This window comes from Dermacentor variabilis, chromosome 11 (genome assembly GCF_050947875.1).
Source record: "Dermacentor variabilis isolate Ectoservices chromosome 11, ASM5094787v1, whole genome shotgun sequence".
NCBI lineage: Eukaryota > Metazoa > Arthropoda > Arachnida > Ixodida > Ixodidae > Dermacentor > Dermacentor variabilis.
Window position 1 is genome coordinate 70408428 of NC_134578.1, and position 12916 is coordinate 70421343.

The 12916-nt window shown below is 45.4% G+C and overlaps 1 protein-coding gene and 1 non-coding gene across 2 annotated transcripts in view; one reads left to right on the top strand and one right to left on the bottom strand.

Moving 5' to 3' along the window:
- The window catches only part of LOC142563319 (potassium voltage-gated channel subfamily KQT member 1-like), a 58460-nt gene extending 45933 nt beyond the window's left edge, over positions 1–12527 (top strand). The window contains exons 10-15 of the mRNA XM_075673878.1: positions 2519–2648; positions 4377–4479; positions 6793–6868; positions 8307–8401; positions 10132–10228; positions 10809–12527. Coding sequence (XP_075529993.1) covers positions 2519–2648; positions 4377–4479; positions 6793–6868; positions 8307–8401; positions 10132–10228; positions 10809–10907 — 600 coding nt within the window. The 3' untranslated portion in view covers positions 10908–12527. The remainder of the gene's footprint in view (positions 1–2518; positions 2649–4376; positions 4480–6792; positions 6869–8306; positions 8402–10131; positions 10229–10808) is intronic.
- On the bottom strand, positions 64–138 carry TRNAS-GGA (transfer RNA serine (anticodon GGA)). The gene has a single exon. It is a non-coding gene; the product is annotated as a tRNA-Ser (tRNA).
- Positions 12528–12916: the final 389 nt, after the last annotated feature.

Here is a 12916-nt window from a genome sequence, read left to right on the forward strand (position 1 = left end):
ATTGCTACAAAGGCAACCCATACGGGTTCCTAGAAAGAAAAGCCTCGGAGTTGAAGAAAAATTTGTCCTGGTCCGGGACTCGAACCCGGGACCACCGCCTTTCCGGGGCAGCCGCTCTACCATCTGAGCTAACCAGGCGGCTAGCAGAGGGCAGGGAGAAGTCGAATTTGTCGACAACACACGAAGCAAAGGCAAGTGTTTTACGTAGTAGAACACTTGCCTCTTACGTAGTTTCTACTACGTAAAACACTTGCCTTTGCTTCGTGTGTTGTCGACAAATTCGACTTCGCCCTGCCATCTGCTAGCCGCCTGGTTAGCTCAGATGGTAGAGCGGCTGCCCCGGAAAGGCTGTGGTCCCGGGTTCGAGTCCCGGACCAAGACAAATTTTTCTTCAACTCTGAGGCTTTTCTTTCTAGGAACCCATATGGGTTTCCTTTGTAGCAATTGCTACGAACGGGTGGATGTCTCATTTTCCCTTTATAATGACGCCACATGCATCGAAAGTGCCCAGTGAAGGACCACGCGAAGAACCTGTTGCCTGTACAGGTGGTTTCGTACATCCACGCACTGCCGCTTAACATGAGGAAGTTGGCCTTTCGACATTACGTCGGCTTTGTAATGTCAGCACCGTGTAAACTGTCTAACATTTGTGCCGTGATGAGCCACAAGAAAAACAAGGAATGCGATACAAAACCCGCAACCACGTTTACGGAGTGTATGCCAGGGGTAGTGAGTATCATCCCACTTAGCAGTCGGAAATATTGCATCAGGTAGACCGGTCAGTGCTTTAATAATTGGGCGTGGCAGCACGAACTCAATGTCAAGAATGGTTTTGGCGGCCTAATGGCTACACATTGTAAGAAATGCGGATCTTACCCGAAGTTCCCTCAGATGAAGTTTATAAACAGAGTTAAAGCTAAGACATAGACGAAAGTGATAGATTGTTATCACGTCAAGCAAAGGGTGATGCGTGTGTCAGCAACCCGTCTTTAGTCTTATTTCTTTAGTCTCTAGTCTTATTCGTATTCTTTACCTTCTCAGTAAGGAACAACTTTTTCTGGGCAAATCTCTGCGCGAGACATTTGATGAGTATGCGCAGCTTATCACTGAGCAGTAGTTCAATGTTTTGGTTATTCTGTTTGCAGCGTGTTCATTGTGATCACGTGACTTGGCTGTGCTTAAATAGTTATTTGTTGTTCTGAATAAAACTAATCGGAGGTTTGGCGCCCGTTCTGTCATTGTTTTTTATGTCCTCGTCCAGATAACGCCAAAAGTGTCTTTGAACACCCGTGTGAGCCTTTTTATAGATCTTTGAAGACCTTTCCGACATAATTTTGTATTGCTTCCATCACTACTATCGACATTGTCACGTTGTATAATGACTACAAAGAATTGAACGCTGACAGAGCTATGAGTTGAGTATCTAACTCTCTATGGAGCAAACTTGTGCCAAGAAAAAATAGGAAACACAGAAACAGAATAACATAGCCGAGCACAGCGTCAAGAGCCTCTTCCATCGCTTTATCTAACTAGCTTAAATTATTGCTGTATAGTGTTTGATTTGCTGGTATATTTAGTATCTTGTCTGACAGTTCCTTCTTGTATCAGTTTCCGGCCTGCAATATATTGAAATAGAATAACTACAATAAAATGACCTTTCGCTCATTGAGTTCATGGACACGACATTGATCTGCGTATTCGCAATAACTTCACACTGCAGGCTTGTATGGGGAATGCACGTTGCTTCCAGAAAGAAGAAAGTTCGATGGGTTGTTAAAAACCCTACCAGCGCATTTTGAAAGCGAATAGCGTTCTTTGGCCATTTCATCCGTTGTCGCAGTGGCCGGCGGCCGGACTTTCTTCGACGACACAAAGGCGCCGGTGCAAAGACCGCGTTCTTTCGCGCGAAGGAGTTGTAGAACGTCTTCGTCGCGGAAGCCCGTCTAGCGCTTTGACATACACATGCTGTCACGAAAGAGCTTTCTGACGTCTGACAGTTTGAATAGGCTGGGGTCGGCGGTGGCGCTGTGTAGCGTTTATTTTTTGCGTTACGGACAGACTGTCCAAGCGCGCAAGCGTAAACGAATCACTCCGCGCGTCCCTTGTCGAGATGTGCCATTTGGTCTTGCCGGCTCACCACAGCATTGCTTAAACCGAGTGCCACAGTGCGTGTGGTCTGCATAACTTTAAGGCAACTGGTCTGTAAGATCTGTAACATATCAAGCACATTGTGGAATAAAGACTGTGGTCAACACACAGGCCATATTAGTGATTTCAGAACGCCGAGTTACATGGAACACTGAAATTCACGTCTGTCACTCAAAAGGTCTTCATAAATATAGCGAAGCGCAACTAAGGAATGAAAAAGACCTCGTTTACGTGCGTTCCGGAGGTGTACCTTAACCAAAATCGGCTGCCAAAGTCGCATGCGTTCATTTTCGAAACTTTTTTCTGCCCCCCCCCCTCCATTCTCGGGCTAACGCCGCGTTTCGCTCGTGTCTCTCACTTGTGTCCGCAGGTGGCCAAGAGGGCGAGCGTGCTCCGGCGACGCAAGTCCAAGCAAAAGATCGACGTGTCCAACTACTCGGCCAACACGGCCGCCAACGAGACGGAAGGCGACTCGCAGGCCGAGGACAGTGGCAAATTAGGCGAGTGGACACCCTTGCGCTATTTTCTCAACGCGTCGAGGTCTTTGATCTATGAATAAATTTAACAAGGCAAGAAACATTGATTGATCGTTTCATGTGAACGGTTGATTCATCCATGAGATTTAACGTTAGAAAGTAGGCACGCACGCTATGAGAGATGGTGTTACGGAGACCACAGGATTATTTAGACCACTTGGAGATCTTCAACGTGCTGCTAAACCCAAATACACTAGCGTTTGTCTTGCATGTCGCCCACTATGACATGCTGCTGTCACGGTGGCAAATCGAACCCGCGACCTTGTTCTCAGCAGTAGGACAGCATAGCGACTGAGCCACTACGACTGGCTTATGAAAGTAACAGAATTGTTTGATTGCGGTAACGCAGATTCAGGCTGCCACATCCGTGTTTTTTTTTTTATTGCAATGCATATTATAGGTTTTTGTATAGACTTGCCGTTGCCAATAAACTCAGAGAAAGTTTAGAAGTTCAGTTTTCTGAGTTTATAAACAGCGCAGGCTTCATATTTTAGCCCGCAGAACATAGCCTTTCCTTTTTGTTCTCAATGAAAAAGAACATGTCTCTGTTTCGCGAAGATAATAGCTACTGCCGACATGTACCATCTCTTAAGTTTCTTTTTTTTTTTGACAGGCCACTTAACCAAGCGGTCGAGTAAGCTTTTCCGCGGCACGTGTCATATGCACAGTCGCGCGGAATGTGAGCTGCAACACGATGCCCGTGTTCGAAAGGGCCTCAAGATTGCAGGGTGGCTCCGACGTCCGAATAAATAAAGAATTAAACACCCAGGCAGTTACTCGCAATTATGACGCCAAGTTTTCTTATGCGGCCGCCACCATGCAGCCTTGGGGCCCTTTTAAACACGCGTCCCGTCTTGCATCTCAAGTTGCGCGCGACTGTATCTGAAAAAGTAGCCGACCAAAATGCAAGAAACCCGCCATGGTTGCTCAGTGGCTATGGTGTCAGGCTGCTGAGCACGAGGTCACGGGATCGAATCCCGGCCACGGCGGACGCATTTCGATGGGGGCGAAATGCGAGAACACCCGTGTACTTAGCTTTAGGTGCACGTTAACGAACCCCAGGTGGTCGAAATTTCCGGAGTCCCCCACTACGGCGTGCCTCATAATCAGAAAGTGGTCTTGGCACTTAAAACCGCATAATTTAATTTCTTTAAATCCAAGAAATGGCGTCATCTCAGCCTGTAATAGCATCCTGCCGCCAAGTTTGAATTTCTTTTTTTCTCGATTCACTTTGTGTATGACTTTGCTTTCGCTGCAGTAACTTTATTCGACAGTGTTCATAAAACGCGTTAAAGGCGAAAACGAAAGGAACACATACGACAGTATTCCTTTCGCTCCACGAAAGAAAGCCACATGCGATGTTCCTTTCGTCTTCACATTTAGCGCATTTTGTGGACACTATCGAGATGAAGCAACACGCCCAAATTGCGGAACTGTTGCAACATTATTCAACGCCAATACAGCCCTAGGAGACAAGTGCTTCGCGTCCTCCCCAAAGCCAACGCAGTCGTATGACACCGTTTGTCTTAAATCGACGACAAATATAGTCAAAAGAAAAAAATGATTCTTTAATCTGATTGTGGCGACGCAGTATAGATTAGGTGGTAGCTGGTATGCGACCGCGCCTAACTATCGCTCCGAAGGTCCCGACAATCATCGAGTGCTTAGTTTCTCCGTTCTCGTTCAACGCAGGGCAGCGAAGAAAAACGATATCGACGTCCAGTGCAAACTGTCACGACGCAAACAACGAATTCGTCGAGATCGACATGGACGAATCGCCTCAAGTGACCAGGTAGTGGTAGTAACTTGGACTGCCGCGTTTTCTACCTCGCACATCTGAGCGCCCTCTGCATAATCCTCCAGCTACGAGTTGTTGCTGTTTTTAATGGGGTAGTGGGACAAATGGGAAGAACTGACACATGTGTGTTACGACGCACAGCCGTACTTTTGAAGCTGATTGCGGCTGACACGTGGACGCGTCAGGAACTCTTGCTCACCGGGCCGTTTGTTGGCGGTCAAGCCCTGGGTGTGGCCAGCGTAACGTAGCACAGAGACGACAGAAACGAAACGACAGTATTACTGACTAACCAGTGCATTTTGTGGTAGCGATGCACGAACCTAAAATAGAAAAATCCACCAACTCGTACCCTTGCCACAAAAAAGAAAAAAAAGATGGCCAATGACCCATATCGGGGCGCAGTGGAGGAAGCGTCGTCCTGTCTGTTAGCATTGTTTTCTTTCCAACGTGAAAGGAACACCCTCTATTAATAAATCAAAAAATCAAATGCACCTACGAACCTTCCTAACGTGTCGTGAACATCCTCTCACAATGGTGTTCAAATAGTTCCCGCAATACAATGAGAAAACTGGCCTGTTTTTTACATAGCCGATAGCTGAAACAGTTGTTAACGCTTTTCATGCTTAGCGAAATGGAGAAGGTACAGACTGTGCAGTAGGGACGTAATGGTATCGGGTGATATTTTCGCCAATAGTAACGGGTGATTGATTGATTGATTGATTGAGTGAGTGAGTGAGTGAGTGAGTGAGTGAGTGAGTGAGTGAGTGAGTGAGTGAGTGAGTGAGTGAGTGAGTGAGTGAGTGAGTGAGTGAGTGAGTGAGTGAGTGAGTGAGTGAGTGGGTGAGTGAGTGAGTGAGTGAGTGAGAGAGTGAGTGAGTGAGTGAGTGAGTGAATTTGGGACATTATAACGTAAAACTATTCCAAACTTTTCTATTCCAATTCTGCAATCAGCCCTCCGCGAGTGGTCGAAAACTTTTTTGGACCACCTCCCCTTCGCCTATCTGTCACGCGACGTCACGAAAACCGCTATAGCTTCCCATCTGATATGACGTGTAGACACTGGTTATGCATGATTGGGCCGAACAAAAGAGAAACGGTTACTTCTGATTCGACGCCCTTCCGCCATTAGCCCCCGGCTATTGGTCAAAAGTTTTCGGGCTGCACCTACTTCCCCTGCCAGTCACACGACGTCACAAAACCGCAAGAACTCTCCGCGTCAAAGTGATGTGTACGCATTAAAGATGCATTAATATGCCTAACAAAACTGAATTTTCTTCTGAATAGCGGCAGGCTGCCCTGTGCCGAAAGGAATAAAAGATGGCTGCCACCGATCGTTCAGGCACTGGCTACTCACACCTGCCGGAGAGCATGGGTTTACTTACGTATAATAAAGCTTTTTGCGTGGCCGTGTAACGTTTTCGAGCCCTTTCGGTACGTTTAGGACCTCATTCTACCTACCTTTCATTGTTCAGGTCCTGTTTTAGCCTCATTCTTAAGCTTCTGTTGCATGCCGCCGCAATTTTCTACCAGCCACCGGAAGCTAAGTAAGGGAAAGCGGACCAGTCGCAGACGCCGGCACCACCTTCTTCATCAGGTTATCGACTTTCAATGCAGTGGCTCGGCCCTGTCGAGTCCCTCTCCACTTGAGCGTGCTCCTCGCCTCTTGTCAGCCAATTAGATAAGACAAGCCGCTCAGTGTAGGTAATGTTATTCGTTTTTCAAGCTAACAAAAGTGACCTCCTATGAACGAGGAGAGCGTTTGATTGGTCTGTTGAGACAACCCTGCGGGTGACCGCCCGGTGCTTGCGTCGGCGGTTACGCAAATTTGACGTCAGGAGGTTGGAATAAGAATATGTTGGAATAGTTTTACGTCATAGGGCCCTTGGTTAGCGTTCCACGCGACACGTGGGTTGCGAGATCCAGTGGGGTGAAGGACTCAGGATCAAATTTCGCCATCTGGAGTTCTTTCACGTGCCTCATTGCTGATTACTAAAGGGATTGACCAGTGTGCCGAAAGATCACGTCGCACTAGGCACGAAAGGTCTACGTCTACCAGGGAGCTGCGTCATCTTAATGGCGCTGAGCGCATACTTGCTCAGCTTGCCCTGCAAGAGCTTAAAATTCTTTGTCTCTCGGCATAAAATCGAAGTCGTTGAAGTTCCACCGAGTGTTTGGCTGTGGGAATAGTAACATGCAAGCAGCGTTTACTAACACAACTTTGCCATCGGCAATGTAAATAATGGAAAAAGTGGAGATGCAACAGAAGGGGCACAATAGACTTTTCATGCATTCTCTTTCTTGTTTCCGCAGCCTGACTGAAGCGCACAAAAATGCCATTCGCGGAATACGCAAGATCAAGTACTTCGTGGCACGAAGAAAATTTCAGGTACGTCACTGCTTGACAAACCCGGTAGGAAAAATACAGAAATAAGAAAGAGACGCGGCAACACAAAACTCGGGGACAATGGGTATTGGCTCATATTAAGTGCAAGCGAATGTGGAACAGTAATAGCAGGTAATACCGAATCGCATAAGCAGCACTTGCATGAATGCGAAAGTGGGTAATCTCATTGTGCTTTTTCACACATCGCGTCACAAGTCGCGCCTTTACAAATGAATGCAGCAGCAGTGCATCCCACCACTATTTTTGTTCGTCACATATATCTTAAGCAGAATAATTCATTGTAGCAATGCGCATCGCAATAATGTGGCGGGTGAAAGCGGCCGGAGTGTATGAAGGCGCCTTTAGTCGAATTCAATTAAATGGATAGCGCATAACATCCAAGGTGAGACAGCCAATGCAAGACGCCTTGCCTTTGGTCTCCGCCACTCGAAAGGCCAAGACGTGCACGTTAAAAAAACACGCACGACCGCTCTCTCAGTGCCATCGCACGAGAATGGATGCAACACGGGTAAACGTGGTGGCGCGTCGCACTACGGCAATGCGCTGCTGTGGCATTACTGCGCACGCGCGTCTCCTGTAAGCGGGGCGAACGCAGTCGGAAGGCGAATCGCGTTTATTCGAGAACGGCAAGTCGCCTCTTGTTCTCCCTGTCATCTGATCTTCCCTACACCGCACTTGACGTAAATAGGCTCCAGCTCGTTTTGGGCGCCTTTATGTAAGGGGTGATGCGCCCGCCACATTCAACGGTGTCTCCATAGCGCTACGTTAATGCTCTAGTAAATGCTAGATGTTGCCAGTCGAATTCACATAAATGAGTTTACACAAGCCATCGCTGGTTCAAAAGAAATCCAAAGAAAGAAAAATGAGGAACTGCAATAAACCACAAAATAAAATGCTCGTCTCTCCAATCCCGTATCACTTAAAGACTTGTGGAAAGGAATAGATAATCTATAAAGTACTTTTTTTTTGCTATTGCGAACGCGATCGGGAGTGGGAACCGCTGTAGCTACGACGTTCAATTGCTTCTCGGGGATCAGGTGGATGGTCTGGCCTAGCGCTGTTGTTGTCATTGTGGGGACATTTGACTCGCGGGGACTAACCCCACGAGTCGAATGATTAGGTGGAACGAACAGGAATGCGAGGAAGAAACCAATTAGAGTTTGTCGGCCGCACTGGCGAGCTACAAATGCCGCGCTTCAGGCTCGGGAGCTGTCGTCTTCATCACTGGCGCAGCAGACGATCGTCGCGCCACCTCACTATCAAACAGTTCGAACCCCCACTTTTCTACGTCTTTTTTTTTTCTATGAGCAAACCTGTTTGAAATAAAAATGGACAATTCGTAAAGTTAAGGAGATTGTCGAATCTCGTTCACCGACATGACCTAGGGATGGCGTAATGAAATGGGTCCTTTTTGTTTCAGCAAGCACGTAAGCCCTACGACGTTCGCGACGTCATCGAACAGTATTCTCAAGGGCACGTAAACATGATGGTGCGAATAAAGGAGCTACAGCGGAGGTAAGAAGAGTTGCTTTGCATAAACTAGAACGACCCAGGCTTGGGTAGTAAATACGCGCAGTAGTTATTCTCCGGGGCGAAGCTTATAGCCGTGAAAGAAATAACACTAAAACTCTTTCCTTTTACATTGACTGCAATTGTGAGTGCACGCATAAGTTCATCGTCAAGGTGAACGAACAAGCTATATATAAAAATGCAAACTACTCTAACTATTCTCTTGTGCCGACAGCAACCGTACCGACAGGTAGTAAGTGCGTAGATTGTAACATTATTACGAGAAAATGCGTGCATGGTAACGGAAGAGTTGCTCTGTGCTGATAGTTTGTGTAAACTTTATTCTTAGAGCAAAACAAAGAACAAGGTTATTGTCGAGCCTACGTAAAATGTCCTTGCTGTATCGCTACAGACGGGACATACAAATTTATTCAGAGAAACTTAACTTGCTCTGGACTGTGACTCTGCGCTTAGGGAGAAATGCGGGAAGGAAAAAAGACTAATGAATGGTGACAAGAGAAGCAGCTGCATGTATACGAGTCTTCTAGTTGTCGTTCGACTAGCCATGATATCACTAGGCAATGACAGTGTTCACTGAGACAAATAGCACTTCAATAAGGAAGTCCTTCTCTAGCAAGTGACCTTTTTGTATTTCGCTATTTAGAACTGAGATGACGCATATCAGTGACACAAGAGAGGAACACAGACGCTCTGTCTGACCAATGCATTGAGACTCTTTGATTTCTGTGAGCGAATTATTGTTAACATGCACTTGTGAAACCCTCGTCTCTTCGGTACGTTTCGACTCACGAGTGATCTTATCAACACAGACGCTCGCACACTCATAAAAAAACCTCGAAATAACTGCAGCGGCAGTTGGAACGAACAATTTCTTCTCATTCAGTCGGTCACACACATTTGCAGTAAGGTGTTCATTCGGAATAGGAGCAGTGCTGGGACACAGATTCAACATGAGCCTACTGCACCTTACTAAGCCTTTTGAGCGAGTCAACTATCCCGTTTTTAATACTTCACCGAGAAAGCAGCCACTGTCGTGGGTAACAGATTTCTTAGCACCATATGTTCGCAGAAAGCAGCGCATAAACAGAGCACTCATACTCTTAACCTAACCACAAGTGGCCTAAGCTGGCGGTCGGCTATTAAACTGTTAAATTAAGCAAACAATGTCATGTATTGACAAGACCTGTCTTGTCATTGCGTTATATCATTTGGTCTACTTTGACACCTTGGTAACTATGAGTCATCCTGCCCAGCAGCAAATAGTGATCGACTATTAGCTCTCCTCTTTAAATTACATTAAATTTTTTAATGCTCTACTAACTAAGGCAGAACACAAAATTAAGGCGTCATAATTTTGACATCAATGTGCCAAACGGGGTCAGCCTGTATTATTTTAGATAATCTTTAAAGAATTCTTATCCAGAATAGCAATATTACCAAACGCTTGCCGCACTGATCATACATTCCCCTAGACCTAGAACCTATCTGATCGGACGATTCCGACTCATCATTTCAATTTATTGCTATTGCGCTTCAATTGATAATGGCAACCGACGGGGACCACTATGGTAGCGTTTTGTTGAGGTATCCAGCAGAGCGTAAACAATATTACCCGTTCGCCAATGAGGTATTACACGTTCTATAAAATGCAATAAAATATCAGTCCATCTTTTATTTTTTTTACCAACTCCTTCTCTCTCTTCATCTTGCCTTAGGCTAGACCAGACGCTTGGGAAACCTGGTTCCTATCTGAACGAAAAAGGCATGAAGCCAATGACTGTAGGAGCCAGGCTACATCGAATGGAAATGCAGGTATTTTTGCACATTTCGCACCATTAACAAACATCTCTGATCAAGATATCAGGACTGCTTGCGTAATGCGTGCATTCTATTCTACTAAATACCTGACTAAATGTTTTGTTGGAAAGCGAGATACAATTTATTTATTTATTTATTTATTTATTTATTTATCTATCTATCTATCTATCTATCTATCTATCTATCTATCTATCTATCTATCTATCTATCTATCTATCTATCAATCTATCTATCTATCTATTTATTTATTTATTTATTTATTAGAAATGTAGCCGTCAACTTGAAATTTTCACTGGCCCCTGCCCAACCAAATAATTAAATGAAATCTCTGTGCTTAAAGAAGTCCTTATTGGTAACGAATACCAAGCGCCAGTACAGGACACTTTGCTTCCCCTTGCATCGACATTTCCAGATAGCCTACCGCTTACGGAAGCCTAAAATAAAGATACCGATTTCGCCATATCCCTCTCCATTAGTAACCAGGCCATTGAATCAAAGCACTATTTTACTTCCATGCGCGTATGGGCCTACAAAGCGGTCGACATTTTAAATACGCGCCTTTTCTTACTCGCAGCTCATGTCCTTGGAGCGAAAAGTGGACAGGGTTCTGTCTATGCTGGAACTCATCACCAGCGGACACAAAGCCGACCACGGACCGGAGTACGACATTTGAAGCGATGGCTCCGCAGTGAAGAACAAGAAGCAGGCGCTGAAAGCCAAGCAGTTTTGTCTTGCCCCTGAATCCGAAGATCTACATCCAATGCATCTGCAGCTTGGCCGAGAGATACAGGAGATGCGTCTAGCGGCCGATCGACGTTTTTGCATCTGAAGCGGCTCGATTCACTCGTGGTCAGCGTGGTAGTGATTCGCGGAGTTGTCGCAATAGTTATTTGCGAGAAATCATGTCATTTGACCCTCAACACCAAATCGCGTTGTTTTACCTTCCACTTGTTCCGTCTCCATGATGGCGTTGAGAACGCAATACCTTTCTTTATTTTTCTGTATCGTTCTCGTGCTTTTCACGCTTGCTCAATTTATCATTAAGAGCAAGCTATCCATTCAAAGCACACTTTGAGAACGTAAGACGTTAAAAGTCTGAACTTGGTCGTTCAGTAACACAATGTATCCCGCTCTTCAATGCAGTTCAGCGATCAGTATTGTAGAGTTCTCGCGGAAACGCAGTAATGTTCAGCCAACACCCCTTACTTGCATGACGAACACTTAAGAGATCCAAATTCAAACCAGGTAAAGTCTGCGAGATTGTGTTACAAGGATATCAGAAGATATTTACAAAAATATACCAAATGGAAACGCAATATAGTCTTAAATGGCTACTTCATTCAGCCGATCTCACCTCTAACATTGAAGCATGACCTATCAGTGCAATTTGCTAAGTAATATGTATGTATGCTAATATTCTCCAGAGAAGGCGACGCTTACTCTTCTTGTGTTTTAACGCATTCGTTGCGCTCGACTACGGGGATCGATACGTTATCGTGCAGAATTGCCCGTCTCTAATCAGACTGGATTGAGGCACTCAATGATAACAGATCTATATAAGCTAGGTACAGATTCGCGTCACATTTGCGTGGTTGTGAGTGTTGTACCACTCGATTGTGTCTTTTTTTTATGAGAGTTTGTGCTGTTTTCACGACAGAGCATTGTTTCTACTGCTTCGATAGCATCCTCTATGCTGACACAGCTGCTTCAATCTACATATAGCCTTCTGCGCTTTTGCGACAAAGAAGGCTTACATGCACTACGTTAAAATGCGTGACACTTTTGTGCGTCACGTTAGAGTGAGCATCGCCACGACGCAAGTGGTACCCAACCTTCATAAAAGCAGCATGTATGAGGATTTAGAGGACGGCGAATTGATCCATCAACCTAATGAGAGCCAAGGACTCAAGCTCCCATATTTTTAACACGGTCATAGAAGCAACAAGCCGCATTGAACATATGTGTATGGTGCATGCTAACAAACATAATTAATCATTGTCTACGCATCAGAATTATTTTCAATTCACTCTACTCTAACGAGAAATATTTTTTTCTCCGGGCGTTCACTGATCTCTTTAGTCATCGAGAAATCGTGGAACCTACATTCATTATACATATCTTTATATGAAGCTACAAGGTATGCTTTATGTAGGTAGAGTCGAACTTTATAACGCAACATATTGCCTCGCGAGGACCAAGTAAAGTGAACCAACCGTTAGGCACTCACCCACTATTAACTTCAAGAAGTTGGGCATGCATATAGTCGTTTTAATGCCTTTCGAAGACCACGCTGAAATTACATATCACAATGTTGCCCTAAAAAGTTTTAAAAAACCATCACAGGCGTCTCGCGTTTGCACAAATTTGAGGGCACTTATCTGGGAAACAACTTACAGGAGTACTGGCATGACATGGTCAACTGTTGTTTGTTCGAACTAAAGGTTCTCGACCCCAAAATTGATGCGGAATTAGCAGCAAGCCTTAGAGTGGTCTAAATACTTTGCTATATGCATTCTTCTACGCAGCAATTTCGGTTTAGTTTGCCAGGAGGTGTATGCGTCGTGACGTTAAGGCTGAGGAGCTGCTCACGTGGGAAGAGGGCAAGGTGCCGTTTAGACATACACTCTGCCTCGCTGGGTAGTCTGCTATGCTGCAACTTATATTGCGACCCGATGTGGCAGC